Raw genomic sequence first — 18041 nt, 5'->3', positions numbered from 1 at the left:
ATATAGGATATATATTTTCTAGCTGTTTAGAAATATGTTGCTGAAGTCCTACTAGTCAGTATGGATAAGTCTTCATGAATATTACAGGCATTATGAGGGGTGGATCTACTGTGAAACTAATGAAGCTTAAGCTTCAGGGACCCTAACCCCGGAGGGACCCTGAAGCAATTTTTTTTCCTCAACAAAATCAATGGGGGGTTTTAAGTGTGTGTTATTAAAATAAGGTTATTTTAGTGATAGAATCATAAGCCAATGGGTTGAAGTACTTAACATTGACCCTAGAATATGCTCTACAGTAGTGCATGAAGGGGGGGGGTCTGCATACCCAGAACCCCTTCCCCCTGATTAGTACTGGCTGGCAGACACTATCTACAGCTCCGACCAGAGCATAGCTCTTATGAGCCAGCTGGGCACAGAATAGAGAGCTGCTGTCAGTGTCACTGCTGAGTGCAGTACTGTCAGGTGCCGCTGGATGCTCCGATCTCCATTTGTGCTATCCCATCTGCCAGAAGTCGACCCTACAGTGCTGACAACAAACTGAAAGCTAAGCTGAGTGAGGAAAGGCATGCAGCTCAGAGGCAGGAGCACGCAGCATGGGGGAAAGACTTGACTCCCTGGGGGATTCCAGAGATCCCAAACAGGAGGATCAATAGCTGGGATCCTACAGAGGAAGTGAGAAAGTTTTGACTTTTTTATGTGATCTATCTACAGTCTCTCTCTCTCTCTGGGGGGGTTTCTATCTATCTATCTATCTATCTATCTATCTATCTATCTATCTATCTATCTCTATGGGGGGTTTCTACATCTTTCTATTTACAGTGTCTCACTCTCTGGTGGGTTTCTCTATCTATCTATCTATCTATCTATCTATCTATCTATCTATCTATCTATCTATGTACAGTCTTTTTCTCTATGGGGGGTTTCTACATCTTTCTATCTACAGTGTCTCACTCTCTGGTGGGTTTATCTATCTATCTATCTATCTATCTATCTATCTATCTATCTATATTAAATCTCTATCTGGGGGTTTCTACATCTATCTATCTATCTATCTATCTATCTATATTAAATCTCTAACTGGGGGTTTCTACATCTATCTATCTATCTATCTATCTATCTATCTATCTATCTATCTATCTATCTATCTATCTATCTACATTCTTTCTCTATCTGGGGGTTTCTACATCTATCTATCTATCTATCTATCTATCTATCTATCTATCTACAGTCTCTTTCTCTATGGGGGGTTTCTACATCTTTCTATCTACAGTGTCTCACTCTCTGGTGGGTTTATCTATCTATCTATCTATCTATCTATCTATCTATCTAGCTATCTATATTAAATCTCTATCTGGGGGTTTCTACATCTATCTATCTATCTATCTATCTATCTATCTATCTATCTATCTACATTCTTTCTCTATCTGGGGGTTTCTAGATCTATCTATCTATCTATCTATCTATCTATCTATCTATATATCTATCTATCTACAGTCTCTCTCTCTCTCTCTCTCTGGTGGGTTTCTACATCTATCTATCCTCTCTATCTCTCTCTGGGCATTTCTACATCTATCTACAGTCTCTCTCTCCTGTATCTCTGTCCTGCATCTGTCTATCTGCAGTATCTCTCTGGGGGGTTTCTACATCTATCTATCTATCTATCTATCTACCTACAGTGTCTCAGTCTTTGGTGGGCTTCTATATCTATCTACAGTCTCTCTCACTCTCTGGGGGGTTTCTACATCTATCTATCTATCTATCTATCTATCTATCTATCTACAGTCTCTCACTCCCTTGGTGGTTTATATATCTATATATTATTATTATCCTTTATTTATATGGTGCCACAAAGGTTCCACAGTGATTACACAGTATATAAATGAGCAGACAAGAAAAACAGTTAATAACAATACAAAACAATGCAGGACAAGGACATGGTTTATAAACTCTGCTGCATAACACAAGCAGCAGGGAGTCAGCAACCAAGTGTTAGGTGCCAATTGGGGAGTTAGGAGTAAATTATAGTATAAGTAGGGGGAGGAGAAGCACATGAGAGACAAGGGCCATGCTCAAGGGAACTTACATTCTAAAGGGGATGGGCAGACAGACAGGGGTGAGACAGATGGGGTAGATAGTGAGGAAGGAGCATGGAGCAGTGGGTTAGGATATATGCCACGGAATGTGTGTGTTATAAGATGACCTTATGTTATGTCAAAATTAAGTCCTTCGTTTATCACTATGACAAAAATTAGATTTTATTTATGTTATTTGCATGAGAAATGTACAAAATAATGTTGTTGCACTTTAATTTGAGTGTTACTTTTTATCATCTAAATACATCCAGCTAAAAATGTGGCTGTCCCACCATCCCACTGCTGGGTGCTATGCCAAGCTCCTGTGAGTGGGATCTATCTATCTCTATTTATCTATCTTTCTACAGTATCTCTCTCTTTCTTTTTTTTTTTTTTTGGGGGGGGTACTACATCAATCTATCTATCTATCTATCTATCTATCTATCTATCTATCTATCTATCTATCTATCTACATTTTCTTATTCTCTGGGGGATTTCTACATCTATCTATCTACAGCCTCTCATTCTCTGGGGTGGGTTCTACATTATCTATCTATCTGTCTATCTATCTATCTATCTATCTATCTACCTATCTATTATCTATCTAAAGTGTCTAACTCTCTGTGGGGTTTCTACATCTCTCTATAATCTCTCACTCTCTGGGTGTTTCTACATCTATCTATATATCTATCTACCTATCTACAGTCTCTCACTCTCTGGGGGATTTCTACATCTATCTACCTATTTATAGTCTCTCATTCTCTGGGGACTTTCTACATATATCTATATATCTATCTACAGTCTCTCACTCTCTGGGGGGGTTTCAACATCTATTTACAGTCTCTCACTCCCTGGGGAGTTTCTACATCTCCACCATTTGGGCCTCAAGGTCCTTGCAAGGGCAGCAAGGCTCTTTGGACCTTGTTGGATGTTGCTCTATTGTTGCTGGTTGCAAAGGGGCCCCCTTAACAGTTTAAGCTTCAGGGCCCCAAAATAGTAGATCTGCCACTGGGCATTATTATTATTATTCACCAGAGGATGCTAATTCGATTGTAGCTGCGATATCAAACGGACTTCAGCTGCAAAAATATGCTAGTAGTTGAAAAGCTTACCCGGGCATAAGGACGCCCACTGCTGCCTTTTCCTCTGCGTCTGATGTCACGCACCTGTGTAAACATCTGTAACATTGATGCAGATTGGACAGCCATGACAGGTCTGAACTGCCTCAAATACTGCAGCTCTCCTCACACGCAGAGAGCTCTCATGCTGCAAATGCAATCACAATGACTAATTTATGCACGTCTATTGAATGATGCTAAACAGTTAAGCTGGATACACACGTAAAGATTTTCTGTCCAACCATCCAACTAGTTGATTGGCTGGAATGAAAATCTGGTAATGTATGGGAGTAAATGATGATGAGCAATTTGCTACTAAATGCCAGATGAAAATGGTCGTTCAGACAAGTTTGTTAAATGTTTGAACTAAACAATTTGTTCAAACAACAGTTTTCGTCAATTTTCCGGCATCTGGGAGAAAATTCCTGATTGTCATTTACTTTCATACATTACCAGATTTTCATTACAACCAATCAACTAGTTGGATGGTTGGACAGAAAATCTTTATGTGTGTATGCAGCTTTAGACATGCCTAATCACCCCATTACCTCGTTAAATGCTGACATTCACTTTGTAAATGATTCCCATGTGCGTATATAATCCCAAAGTGACTGCAGCATGTGCACAGTGTGACTTATACACTTGCGTAATGGCAAATAATCACCCGATCTGTGTAAATCGCAGAATTGTGTACGCTGCTGAATTAGGCCCACAGTTGACACAGTTCTGTAAATAGTTGTGTATAGTTGTATATAAACTGGTGACTGCATTGCACATGTGCTGTGTAATAAAGGTATTATTGTACCTTTGCTAATGTTCTTTCCTGTGTTATCCATTAACTTAAAATCATGCTGGGGTGCCTTGCCACTCTAGACATTCACCGTTATCAAGGTGGGTTTAACATAAAAGAAGACAAATAAAGAACAAATAATCCAGGAATGCTTACAGTATTTTTAGTCCATGAATAGCACTGCAATGACAATGTTAAAATCAATTTGCTATGTTACTGTATATAATGTATAAAGACTGAAAAAACATGATCACAAAAACACTGAATTATGTATAAATATAATATAATTTATTGTTACAAGGAATAAGTGAATAGTCCCTAGCAACTCTTCATTATAACACACATAAAACAATGTATTTCATTAAGAATATAGAAATGGAAGATGCAATAGATTTCACTTAAATATATAGCATCAAAACTTCAAAAAGCTATGTGACCTTTATGACATATAAAAGATATTTTTAGGGATGAGCTCATACCTTCATAAAAATAATATATCTAAAAATAAAAAAAAAATCCTATTCACCTTCCTATTTGGAGGCAAAGCAAAGGACCAAATGTGTGTTGTAATTGGAGAGAAAGGCTGGGTTGATATATGGTTTCTTTTGCATTGGTGAAATGAGCTTGTGTTAAACTTAAAATAAAGAAGGAAATGCAGAGAATGTCAAGTTCAACTAGTGATCAAGAGGTGTGTACAGTATGTTGTGAAGGAGAGGGAGCAGAGAAGTCAGAGGGAATGGGGCCATGTGGGCAGGTTGTAGGGTTAGATGATGAGATGAGAACAAAGACATCATCTTTGGTTACTAGGTGGGGCATGTAGGATTTGCAATGAGGTTATATCCTGATGAATGGTCAGAGCCGGCCCTAGCCAATTTGGTGGCCTAGCCAAAATTTTGACTGGTGCCCCTGGCAGATAATCCCACCACCAATCCCATTTATCAACGAAGCATAACCTCTTTAGCGCTCACTAAAGGGGTTATGGCATCTATTCTGGATATAACAAACAGCGGTAATCAAAGATTACCGCTGTTTGTCAAGCATCACTCTCGCTATCTTTTAAATGGTGAGTGCGATGCGGTCCCCATTGCCGGCCATGCCTTTCTGGCTTCAGTGAAGCGTTACAGGCACTGCCGAGTCCACGTGCTATGCACATGCACAAACACATAACACCAGCATCCTGTCGCTGGCAGTGTTAGGCTGCCAGCAGCCCAGTGGAGGACCTTGTAGAAGAGGAGTACTCCATAAAATGTTTTGTTTGTATCACAGTGATACTAAAATTGTGCTGGTGTTTACCATCATTGATAAATGGGGGCTTAAGTGTTTATACGTGATGCCAAAAATATTACAGTGGCATATATATATATATATATATATATAAAAATCCAGAAAAAAGGGCACTCACCACTTAATGTACAAAAGGAATTCTTCTTTTAATTCATCCGAGGATCATGTGTCGATGTTTCGGTCCAACAGGACCTTTATCAAGACTCACAACAAAAGACAACACAGCTACCACCACATGATCCTGTGGCACACGTGTGCTCTGTGATTGCCCGGAGTCCCCCGGTTACTCAAAACGGGGAAGGCGGAGTGCACTGCATGCATCCATCTGATGTAATATGAAATTGCACATATGGGACATTATGCATTTTTTTGTCCAGTCTTGAAAAAGGTTCATATCTGAACCGAAACTTCGACAAATGACAAATCATTTACATGGCAAATGTGAACAACACTTTCAAACTTTGATGATTAAAATATGACTCTGTTGGATTTATTAAAGACTTTTATTTGACCTCTTGGCAAGTGCTCCAATCCAGGAGACTGGATTAAGTGTGGATATTGATTGGATCAGTGTAGTAGTCTGATCTTGGTTAGCACCCCATCGATGAACTTTCTTTTGATGAGAGTGCAGGATTTTCAATGGATATATATATATATATATATATATATATATATATAAAGACAAGAGGAGAATAAAGGGCACTTATAGTTTAAATGGAACAGACTTTTTATATATAAAAAACACCAATTGGTACACTCTACTAGAAGATAATAGATAACCATAAAAATGATCAGTCCAATATCAAGAGATGGAATAAAATGTCCTTTTTCACTTAGAGGAGCTGTTGTTGTAAAACTCTTGTTTCTCCTTTATAGAAATTGTAGATGCACTGTTTCTTTTCTGATACACGGCAATTCTTTGCAGTTTTCACTGAAAGACACCCTCACACCAAAATACACCCAAAAGAGGGCCACAATGGCCACTATCAGTAAATGAAGAACACTTTCTTATTTAAAAGATGTATAATTTTAATAGCATAAAAGACTTTTATGTCTATAAAAAAGCTTACATTCAACGAAAGCATACATTGCTTTTATTGCCTTATTGGCATGTTGTCAATCAAATTCTAGGTCACCTACTGACTGTCAGTTTGTCAGAATTTGTGGGTTTGTGTTTGTCTACCCACCTCTTGAGGATTGACCACAAGTTCTCAATGGGATTAAGGTCTAGGGAGTTTCCTGGCCATGGATGTTTTGTTTTACACCCTGATGACCTTAATGTTCTTGAAACGTTGGTAATAAAAGACTTTTCCTATTTATGAAGCCCATGGAGTGCCGCCATGTTTTTCCCATCGATGGGGGAGAACCAGATGGTCTCCCTCCATCGATGGAAGAACATAACTGAATAGGTTTTGTTTTTTTTCAATGTGATGGGGCACGGAGCATAGCTCCACCCCCTGACACCTGCAAAGCCATGCCCTTGGTTCTGATTGGCCCACGGGCCAGTCAGTCATGGAATAGGGATGACCATCGTTTGGTGAAGCCATTGATGGTCATCCATTGCATAGTTGATTACCATCGATGGCCACTTTATAATTTACCATTGATGGTAACCATCGATGGTAACCATACCGAGGGCCATCCCTACTACATCGATGTAAAGATTGCCTGCAATGATGGCTGGGCACTGGGCAGTGATGGGCAGCGGGCCAGCAGCTAACCTGGCATGAGGTCACTCATGGATCTGTTCCGCAAAGGCCCATGTGAGGAGAGGCTGCGGCTGGGCATGCGCAGCAAGCCCTCCCATGGGTATCTTTTCTCCTACTGTAGCCAGGATGAGCTTCTGTACAGCTCATTCTGACTTGGCTCACAGTTAGTCAGTGAGTCACGTGACCGGCTGCCTGCTGAGCTGCCTGATCGGAGCTGAGCTCTGATCGCGGCAGCAATGGGAGGGGGAGCAGCATTGCGGAGGGGGTGTGCAGTGTCAGAGCCCTGGAATGCCTCTAGGGTTGCTGCTAGATCCTAGTTGGAGAAGGGACCTCTCTGACATCGCCACTACGTGACCATTGCAGAAGGCCGGACTGCTCCAGTGTTACCATCCACATGGGCATAGGGAATATATTTTTGCGGCGAGCGTACTGAGCCACCGTGCCCGAAGCGTGGTGGGCAAAGCGAGCCTGCGAGGGGATTCTTTTGGCCCCCCATTCTGATCTTTGCCCCTCCCACTTTTGTCGCGGGTCACCTGGGTGTGACGTCAGAGGCCTCTTGCAGCACCCAAGACTAGACCTAACCATGCCCCTAGGCATTCCAGTCGCCCTAGGCATTTGTTTAGAATACCTATGAATAGGGCCAGCTCTGTGAATGGTGTTGATTTGGCCTTTGATATACTGTAGGTGTGGATTTGAGGGAGGAAAAGGAAGGATGTGCATGTTGTCAGATCAGCACGTTAAAGTCGTATAGGCAGGATTGCATTCCATAAAAGAAAAATAAGTTGCAATCTCCTGTTAGCCTACTTTTTCATCCTCTTCTAAAAACAATTATTTTCCCACACATATAATTTTATTTGCATATTTACTTTTACTACATAACAATTGTTACTACTTAAAACAGAACATGCTTAAAATTGGAATTTGCATCCTAGACAACATAAATGCAGAAGTGAATACAAAGGGCTTTGCATGATAAAAATTTACAACTGAGACAAGAACAGCAAGTGTGGCCCATAATAGTACAGATAGGAGTAAGAGAGGTTTTAAGAAAGAGATGGGCTTCAAAGATTGTTTAAACAATTTGAAAGCTGGGTAAGAAACTGGTCAGGCATGGCAGGGACTTGCAGAGATGGAATAGTAGAAGGCTTCTTAGTGGGAGTTAGAGGTGATTATCATAGAGTAGACAAGCTGCAGATCAGAGGCAAATATAGGAAGGTATGTGGGATAGTGGGCCTAAATCAGACCCGCTCACTAGGAAGCGTTTGCACGCAGGGTGCTGATGTTTGCATTGTGCGCATGTGTACGGATCGCAGTGCGCGAACCAGTGCAAGCGATCGGGATATGTTCGCTCTCCGCGCATAGACTGCCCAGCTGAATGAGTGACAGGAGAAGCCATTTGTGGGTGGTGACAGGGGCTGGCTGCTAAAAATGGGGGAGTTCAGGTGCGAACGCAGGCATGCCTGAGCGTCTTAAACCCATTTCAGAGGTGTGCATAATTAACAAGCAGCATCATAGTACATGTCACTTGGTTGAATTTGACACTGAAGTGTTCACAGTGCTTGTGGTAAGGTATGGTCAGCCACAAGTACTGAATATGGATCCGGTAGTACCTGATGTACCGATGGCTGCATTACACTTCCTGGAGATGACATGCGCAAGTAGGCATCTGAAGACTGGCTGGTGGGCGTCTGCATACACAAAGCGATCGCATGCCAAGATATAGTGGGTGTGCTAATGCTGTGCCTTGCGATCGCCTGCTTTGCAGAATTTGCATGCGCATCTAGCAAGCGAACGCATCTAGCTAGCGGGTCTGAATCAGGTCCTGTGTTAGAAGCATGGTATCACAGTCCCGCAATAAAAAGCACTAGTGTATTTGGTGGAATTTGACCCAGGACCTTCTGCACTACGAACCTGCAATTCTGAGCAACAGTAGTTTGCTCAGACCTCTGTTTTGGGCACGCTTCATCCTTCAGAGCTGTCCCTGCTCTCTGGTCACAACAAATCTCTTGTAGGCTGGGGTGATAAAAGGTAGGAAGTGAAGCCAGTTAGTGCTGATTATATTTCCTACTAATTGATATTACCTGAGCTGCCTTATCATTTTCCAGATTCTTTTTCTTGACCCGGATTGTCCTGACTTTGTTGAACTTCTGTCTATCTTACCTTGGATTAATAACTGCAGTACTCTTTATCTGCTACCTGTCCCGAACTTGGACTGTCTTATCATACTGTTTTCTCCACTCCTAGACCTTTGATCGAACTTGACCATGCTAGTTTGTTGCCTGCCCTGACTCCAGCTTTTCTAGACTCTTGTTTTCATCTGCTGCTTCCACATGGTACTTGTGTCTCCCCCATCTCCTCCAGTCACACCAAGAATTTACCCAGTACTTACACATATACTTACCCTGGGCACAGCGACCTGTGTACCAAAGCAGCAAAGTTCATATCCATTTGCAAGGGTCATTGGTGAACACGTGCACTGCTTTAGACTCCATGCCTTTGTGAAAAGCTGTGCCAAACTAGATAACAAGACCCCAAAATCTCTGACCAGGTTGGTGGTTTGTAACAAAGAGTGTTTCAAGATGAGATTTAAATGTGTGAATGGGTGAAGTTGCTAAGGGCTTTGTAGGTGAATAATCTGAAATTGATTCAGGAAGATATGGAAAGCCAGTGTATAGACTCACAGAGTGGTGTGGTGGGTGTTGTGTAATGCGAAAAATAACTGTCGTGCAGCAGTATTTAGACAGGAATAGATGTGTGAAGGGAATTATAAAGATATAATTTTGGGTTAAAAAAATGGTATATCCTAACAATTCTTTGAAAGTGAATTTGAGAGGACAACAAGAGAGTATGATTGTGAGGAGTAAAGCAGGGGGTGTAGTCAAGGGTGACACCAAGGCAGTGTGTTTAGGAGACTGGGGAATTGTGGTATTGTTGATGGTGTTGGAGATTTGAGAGAAGGTCGTATAAGGAAAGATAATAAGCCCTGTTTTGGACATGTCAAACTTTTAGGTAGCATTGGGATAGCACCATCTCCAGGGTCTGTTTTTCGTTGGGTTGTAGCATCTAGCTTTATAATTATCATTCTCTGTTCATGTATAATATTTAAAAAATAGCCATTTAATCCCCTTACCTGAGTGCAGAAGAGTGTATAGGCCTATCAGTTTTGTGCATTTCCTTTAATGTGATATTGAACAATTAAAATAAGACTAGCACATCCAAAGAATAGCACTATAGTGATCAGAAAATGTCAACCATTATTTTTAAAGCCACATTTCTATACTTTTGGTGGAGAACTGATACATTTTGGTAATTCTAGTACTGGCTGCAGTGAATAAAATATTTTCTATTCATCAAGACACATATACAGTATGTAGATAGCTACAGATATTTAGCGGAAATAAGGTTCAACAATAATTTCATGTTGGCTTGGATAACATGCTTGTTAATGCTAAGACTGAAAATAAACAATTTATATATTCTATAAGGTTGTAGTCACAGCTGAACAATATGTCTGTGTAAAGCAGGTGCTTTGGGAACAGTTTAATCCTTTTGCGGTAGCTAGCTTCTTTGCTACTATAAATTCCAACTACAGTACCGGTTACAAACTATCATTATTGCTGGAATGAGAGATGGTATTTTTGTGCAAAGCACTCCTTCCCCAGGTTTCAAAATCATATTGACAAGGTGTATGATTATTATTCCTTATGGCATATCAATGATATATTTCCTAATCATCATGTCAACGTTCTCTCATTTATCACCACTGCCCTCTTATCTCTCCTGCTATTAGCTGTCACCCCTCACCTCTCAAATTGAAATTGAGTTTATCGTTGTCACACTTGTAAATTACACTCACATTTCATCTCATTCTCTGCAGTGACAGAGAGCTTGAGCACACGTGAGTTTATTGCACAGAAAAATGAGTGGTATAATACTTGTAAATGCAAGCATGCAAAAAAGGTGAGTGGCACATCTATACCCTTTTAAGTGGTTAAGAAGATTGATATTATTAGATTACACCGGAGGCAGTGACCCCCTCCCATGGTGAAGGTGCTGTCCTTGCTGCAGAAGCATCTTTACCTCTCAGCCTCAGTCTTTGTGCAAATCAGAGGTGAGACACGGGGGCGGCAAATTCTGTTCCTGGAGATTGGTACTGAGCTGTGGAATCGGAGCCCAGTGTCCGACTCCCAATGTACCATTTGCACTAAGGAGCAGCTGCAGGCTGCTTCTCCTTCACGCTAGTGGTTGTGTGGGGATGCACCATGTATCCTGTAGGGGAGATGTCTCATGCCTTTGAGAAGTGGACAAATGGAGAAGTTACCCATAGCAACCAATCAGCTTCTAGCTACCATTTATCAAGTACATGCTATAAAATGATAAGTAAAAGCTGATTGGTTTCCATAGGCATGTTCTCCACTTATCCACTTCTTCACTCTTTAGAAGGCTTGATACATCTGCTCCTGTAAGAGTGACAGTAAAGGCCTGATGCAGAGTTGAATGGAAATTGGCTGTATGTCATCTTGTATGCAGAATTGGACGTTTTGTTTATATTTGATGTTACATTTTTGTACAGTGCACTGCTGCGTATTTGTCATTTCTCTACACAACTTGGTGGACTTCTAGTTTCCAGAGGTCTCTCCTGAGAGTGAAAAGTTTTGTAAAACCTGTCTATTTACATGAGTGCAAAATAAAACTGTTTTGCACTGCACTGCGAAATTGAGGGTGTTCTGCAAGTTAGGTTCTGTCTGTGCACAATTCTACCATTCTAGTTGTTTGCAATAACATTGTTTAATATTCTAATATTACTATTTTCAACCTCTTCTTTTCTTTTTTCTCAGCACCATAATAAATCTTACAATTATCTATTATCCCTATCCTCATGCTGTTAGCAGCTTGAGATATAGTTTTTTGAATTCTGTTTTGTCCTTTCTCCTACATCTTTACTATCCTTATGCTAAAATTCCAGAAATCCTGTTAAAATGTAACATTCTGTTATATTATTTTAAATTTATAGCTTCTGTATACTGTATATAACTCCTGCCACCTCTGGCACAGTTCTTGAAGTAGTAGCAGACATCTCCTCAGCACTTCTGCACATCCTTAAGCGTATGTTTAGATGCAAGCATGATAGTAGATATTGTATCATACCTCAGATGCAGTTCTTAAACTGCTGGAGTGGTTACAGTTACATACCTGTTTCTCCTAGGCACAGTAGTTATATATATATATATATATATATATTGCATACTCCTTGCATTGATAAACTAGCTTTCAGCTGCATCATCATCATCATCATCACTCCTCTGCAAAGGTGAAAGTTTTCAAGCTCTGATACTTTTACTTTGTACTCTCAGCCCAACCTGGGTAACTTCCACTAGGGATGGTCATCGCAGATCAATCTTCATGCCTGAGACATCACAAGGCATGATGTATTATTGGGATTGATTCAATATTCTTAATGCTGGTAGCAATGATCTCTTGCCTGTTCCCCGGTATCTTCATGGGTTACTATGCATCTTTTAGCTGCCCATGCATGAGCTGTTCTTAATGTCTGAAATGTGTATATATTCACACATATGTAGAGCTGTAGGCATCTTTGCATTTCACCAACCCTCTTTATATGTGCTTATTTTTACTCATAATGATCACCATCAGAGAACACTTGCAACGGCCTATAATTGATTCAAATGATATTCCTGTAAACAGGAGTATTTACGCTTCTATCCAACCAGCACTGTATCTGGATGGAAGTGCACCCTGTGCAGCACTGCAGCCCCTCTCACCTCCCCCACCCCTTCCTCCCCCTGAGTGCTTACCTTTCCCTCCAGAGGGTGGAGGGCGGATGGGAACCTCCACCAGTGTTCTTGGTGTGCCACGCACCACTGCAGGAGGTCTCTTCCTGCAGACTTTCGGAGCCGGGAAGTGTGTGGCCCTGGAGGATTCCGCCATGTGTGGAGGCACCGGCCGCACCACCCTCCCTGTGGCCCTGTGTCCAACTCTGAACTGACTGCAGTTCCATTGCCACTTCGTCATTGGACTTTGCCTATGTGATATCACGCCTTACAGCCCAGTTACACCCTGGAGTTATGAGAAGGACCATAGTGAGCACTGCCAGGCCCCAGTAATTTTAGGAGGTGTGGTCTAATGTAAGTAGGCGTGGTTATGCCTCCTTAAAAAACTGTGTGTGACATCATAGGGGGCACCGTGTACCCCTCAGCCATTGGGCTAATCCAGGAAGAGGGGCACAATGAGTGTGATCACTCTTGGCACAGCCTAGCACACAGGAGTGTGTGCTGTTCTGAGGACAGGTAAGGAAGGGGTGGTGGGCAGTGGCCTGGGTAATTAGTACCTGTTCCACCTCCCTCTCCACGCCCTTGGATATGAGTAAAATATATATAACACTAATTTGCTCATACTACTGTATGCTCAGTACAAAAACATGCAAATTACACTCTGCAAACAGGCGTAGGTTGAACTAATTAAGTAAATGAACAGCACTGTGGATATGCAAAACAAATCGAAGGCTGCAAATATGCCCATGTAAAAGCAAAAACATATAATTTAGTGTATACATATACACAGCAGGCTCAGAATGATTTTATGTTGGGGGGGGACATAAAATCCTCCTGGTACCACACGGAGAAGGAGTTGTAATATGCAGTGTTTTAACAAACACCGCACATTACACCACCTCCGGTATCGGTATGAAATACCAATGGACGGGATGCCGGCTGTCAGTACACAGACAGCAGCATCCTGATGGTTCAAATCCCAACAGGGGAACTGTTACCTTGTCCTATTTACCCCCTAGCCCTCCTTTCCTGCACCCTTATACTAACCTTCCCTACCCTGCACCCTAACCCTCCCCCTTAGTGCCTAACCCTAACCTCCCCTGGTGGTGCCTGAACCTAACCCCTCTTGTCTAGAGCCTAACCCTAACCTACTCCCTCCCGCAGCCTTACCCTAAGGGAGCCTAAACATAACCCTCTCCCCATGGCTGATACTTACCTTTCATTCGTCTCCTTACGATCAGGATGCCACCTGCCGGGATCCCGGCGTCGGCATCCCGAGTCATGTTGGAATTCCGTCGTCAATCAGGATTTCAGTGCTGGGGTTGGGTTCCGGCAGATGTTATCCCACTTGTCAGGATCTTAACCACACCCCCCTCCTCCGTGTGGTGCAGGGGCCATGCATCCTATTGCTATAAAGCACAGCCCCTGACCTCCGCTCCTTTCAAATGTTTGTGGGGGGGGGGGGCAAGCACTGTTCATTTACTTAATTATTTTCTTCTGTTTGGTTAGCAACCGTTTAAAACAGCGGCATTGAGCTGTAAACCTATATGGAGATATTTTGTGTTTTATTTATTTTCCATCAAGCGCCTTGGGCTATAGTCTTGATTTCTGCTGTATGTTCAACTAAGTATCAGACTCAATAACCTATTTGTAAAAAGTAGACAGCACCATAAAAGTTAGATAAAGGGTTCATACAAAACACAAAATACAGGGAATACATTACATTACAGAAAATAAGCCAGAGGCACTTCATAGGCTAGAAATGATATGATTATATAAACACAACACAATTTTATTTATCATAAAGTAATGTAAAATTTAAATACCTGCAATTATATTATCCAGTAGTGTTGTAGGCATGCAGAAAATCCCAACTAATAAATCGCTGACAGCAAGATTCAAGATGAAGAGATTGGTGACTGTTCTCATATGTTTGCTGCTGAGGACAATGAAGCAAACCACTCCATTTCCCAGCATGCACAACAGAAAGATGAGAAGATAAGAGACAATAAACACTGCCGCCACCGAGGGTCGATGAAGATAGAAATCAATATACGTTATGTTTAGTTCTAAGTTAGTTTGTGTCCTATTGATGACTTTCTTTGGAGTCCATATCATAGAAAAATTTGAATCCATTTTTTCATTCATGATGAACCTTAAAGATAAAATAGGAAACATTCATTGACTTTTTCACTTTTTTGCATAAAAATTACTGTTTTTTTTGTTTGTTTCTTTTTGCCTGAAAACATACTGAAAACTTATCCACAGCTGTATTCCAATAAAAAATAACAAAAAATTGTATAAATATACTAGGTACTGTACATTAGAATATACCATTTGTTTTTCATTTAGTAGACTATTATACACTTCAAAAAGCATTAAACTTTAAAGTTCCTATCCCATCATAATAATAATGCCACATGCAGCCAATTTTATGAAGATGGCACCTTATAAGAATGGTCAATTTGAGAAACCAACCAGGAGTGCGGGTAAATAATCCCATTTCTCCTGAATGATTAAACAGGGAAGAGAGGTCTAAGGAATACATTTACTAAGGGTCGGATTTTCAGTCGAATTGAACCCGACGGGCATGGATGGTGGATTACAATCTAAAAAGCCAGTATTTACTATGTCAAAGGTTTTGACAGTCATTTGTCATCCTTCATCGATGCGGATTAGTATTCAAGCCTCTATTTTGCAGCAAATACGACAGTAAACCACTGTCAATCTGTAGCATTGCTCAGATCACCATGATATGTGGAGTCTTTGTTTAATGAATAAGTTATAAAAGTGGTAAATGAAAAATAAAGAAACAGCATGCAGGCCCAAAAAAATTATTATCCAGCCCCAGACCCCTGAGCCTAGACTGGAATTGGAAAATAGTGAGAAAATTACATGTGCCCCCCCTATTATACCTAGCACCAGGCTGAACCAACCGGGGCATCTGACATGATAGCAGGGGGACACACAGCATCAGGTCCCCCTGCCATAATGGCATACCAGCCCCAAACTGGTCAGTCCAGGACTGGAATTCCTAGGGAAGTGGGGACCCCCCAAAAATAGGGTCTCACCCAAGGGAAAACACCTATGGTGCATGCATTAGACAGAGTGTATGCACAAAGGTGCTGTTGAGACCATGTCAGAAGGTGTCAGAAAAGTGGCGAAAAAGTGTTGTGCATACCTGGGCGGTGACTAGAAATACACACAAAAATGGGGGTGTTGCAGGCGTGTCAGTGCAAGTGGCTGCATTCCCAGATGCACAGAGCAGGCAAGGAAAGACATAATCAGATGGACAAACTAGACCTGCCATAGGTGCAAGTTTTATGGTGTGACCTATGGTGGCATGTTAGAACGCACTAATCGATATTACAGTGTGCATGGGTGCTAAAAGTGAGCATCTCAGTCCTTGCACACTTGGCTAATCAATTGTACACTAGGGAAGCAGTTGGCAGTGATATTTGCATAAAGTCACATATGGGAAAGTACTACTAATAGATGCAGCTGCGTGCGCCTTTGTGTGGGACTCACAATCAGGCCCACTATATCATGCTAATAAATAAATTCAATTATCTGTCACTCATCTACTTTGTTCAGCCCTCCCTCCAGGTTTGATGCTAAGTAGCACAATCTGTTAGAAAAGTTTAGGGAGGTTTTTCACAATTCTTTGTTTATTTCTTTACAATATTTTGTAAAGCTCTGAGAATTCTGACAGTCATTACAACTCAATCATCCTGCAATTGAACTATTTCATCTGTCATTACCCAGGGTAAATCATCTGTAATTATTCACATTAGTTTTACAAACTGCCTTTGAAAACAATATATATTATGTGCAGATTGTACCTTAGAAAATCATACATATATAGTTATCTGTACTAGAGTGTAGTTTTGGAAAACAGCTTTAACAAATTATTATCCAGATTGACTGTAACTACATTTACAAAAACTCAGTTAAACTACTGTAAAGCTGCCCGATATCTTTAATTATTTCAAATAGTTCTGATTATTGTATTTTAATTGAAATAATCCGGTGTTATTACGCAGTTCTCTGTGAATGTAATTACCTCAGCCATGATTTATAAGTCTCTAATTCTCGATTTTTTAAAATGCTCTGTGTTTCTGAAATAACAATAAGAAAATAAAAAAGTATCACTTGAAAGAATTATGTATGAGTTCGATGTTTTTACAATATGTCGTCTTTTACAGTAAGCAAAATATATGCTTCATGGTGAGTCTATCTTGCTTATCAGTTAAGGCTGTAGAGCTATTATATGTAGGTAGGAACATAGAAAACAGGATTTTTTGCACAAACACACTTAAGATCTCCCAACCTGTATCCCTACAGCACACATTGCCTTATTCTAGAAAAATGTAGGGCCGCATTTATCAAGGAGTTTTGTCATTCACAACGAGTGATATAACGTGTTGTGTATGATAATGGTGCTCCAGCCAATCAGCTCCCAACTGTCATCTGTTTGAAAAATAACAGTTGGGAGTTGATTGGCTGATACGCAACAAGTTTTATCACTCGTTGTGAATGATAAATCTCATTTATAAATGAATCCCTTAGTTGCTTATCATCAGACTCACATATCAAGATTATTTATTTATGTCCCACATGTCTTCCCAAACAAGCATAGGGCCTGATTCAGAGATGGACGCTAATGCAATTGCATCTGCAATTTCGTATGCAACGCAGCTGCGAATATATTCTAATGTTAGCAAGGATCACCCAAGCATAAAGACGCCCACCTCTGCCTTCTTACCTGCTTGTGATGATGCATACCTGCGTAAATATGGATAACAATGACGCACATCGGCGGCTGTCTTGACTTTGCGGCAGGTTTGGCCTTCCACAACCTTGGGAGCTCTTCTGACATGCAGAACTGCATATCCAATCGCAGTGGCTAATTTGTGCTCGCCCATGTAATGGCATTCAAACGCATAGGTATGCCTGCGTTTTTCTGACCCCCCCTGTCACCACCCCCTAAACGCTGACAAACTGTCACTCACTCTGCGATGGATTACTATGTGCACCTGTAAACCTGTAGTGCGATCACGGCGCACGCACAGTGTGGCTTATACGCATGCGCAATGGCAAACAATATCTCAATCTGCATGTGTATTCGCCATTGCATCTGTCTCTGAATCAGGCCTATAGCAAAGAATAACTGGTCATATAATTTTTTTTCTAATACTGTATGTAAATGACAGGCTTCAATATCAGAACATTTTATTATAAGAATTCTATTTCTGTACGATGGAAATGTGGAATAG

At 41.0% G+C, this 18041-nt stretch overlaps 1 protein-coding gene across 1 annotated transcript in view; it reads right to left on the bottom strand.

Moving 5' to 3' along the window:
- NPFFR2 (neuropeptide FF receptor 2) overlaps positions 1–18041 on the bottom strand; it is a 183772-nt gene that overhangs the window by 21080 nt on the left and 144651 nt on the right. Inside the window, exon 2 of the mRNA XM_088448243.1 lies at positions 14592–14920. Within this exon, the coding sequence (XP_088304369.1) occupies positions 14592–14913 (322 nt within the window). The 5' untranslated portion in view covers positions 14914–14920. The remainder of the gene's footprint in view (positions 1–14591; positions 14921–18041) is intronic.

The sequence above is a fragment of the Taudactylus pleione genome, unplaced genomic scaffold (assembly GCF_031769625.1).
Source record: "Taudactylus pleione unplaced genomic scaffold, aTauple2 ptg000454l, whole genome shotgun sequence".
NCBI classification, from domain to species: domain Eukaryota; kingdom Metazoa; phylum Chordata; class Amphibia; order Anura; family Myobatrachidae; genus Taudactylus; species Taudactylus pleione.
Note: the sequence above shows the minus strand (reverse complement) of the source record. Positions and strands in the feature narration are given on the sequence as shown.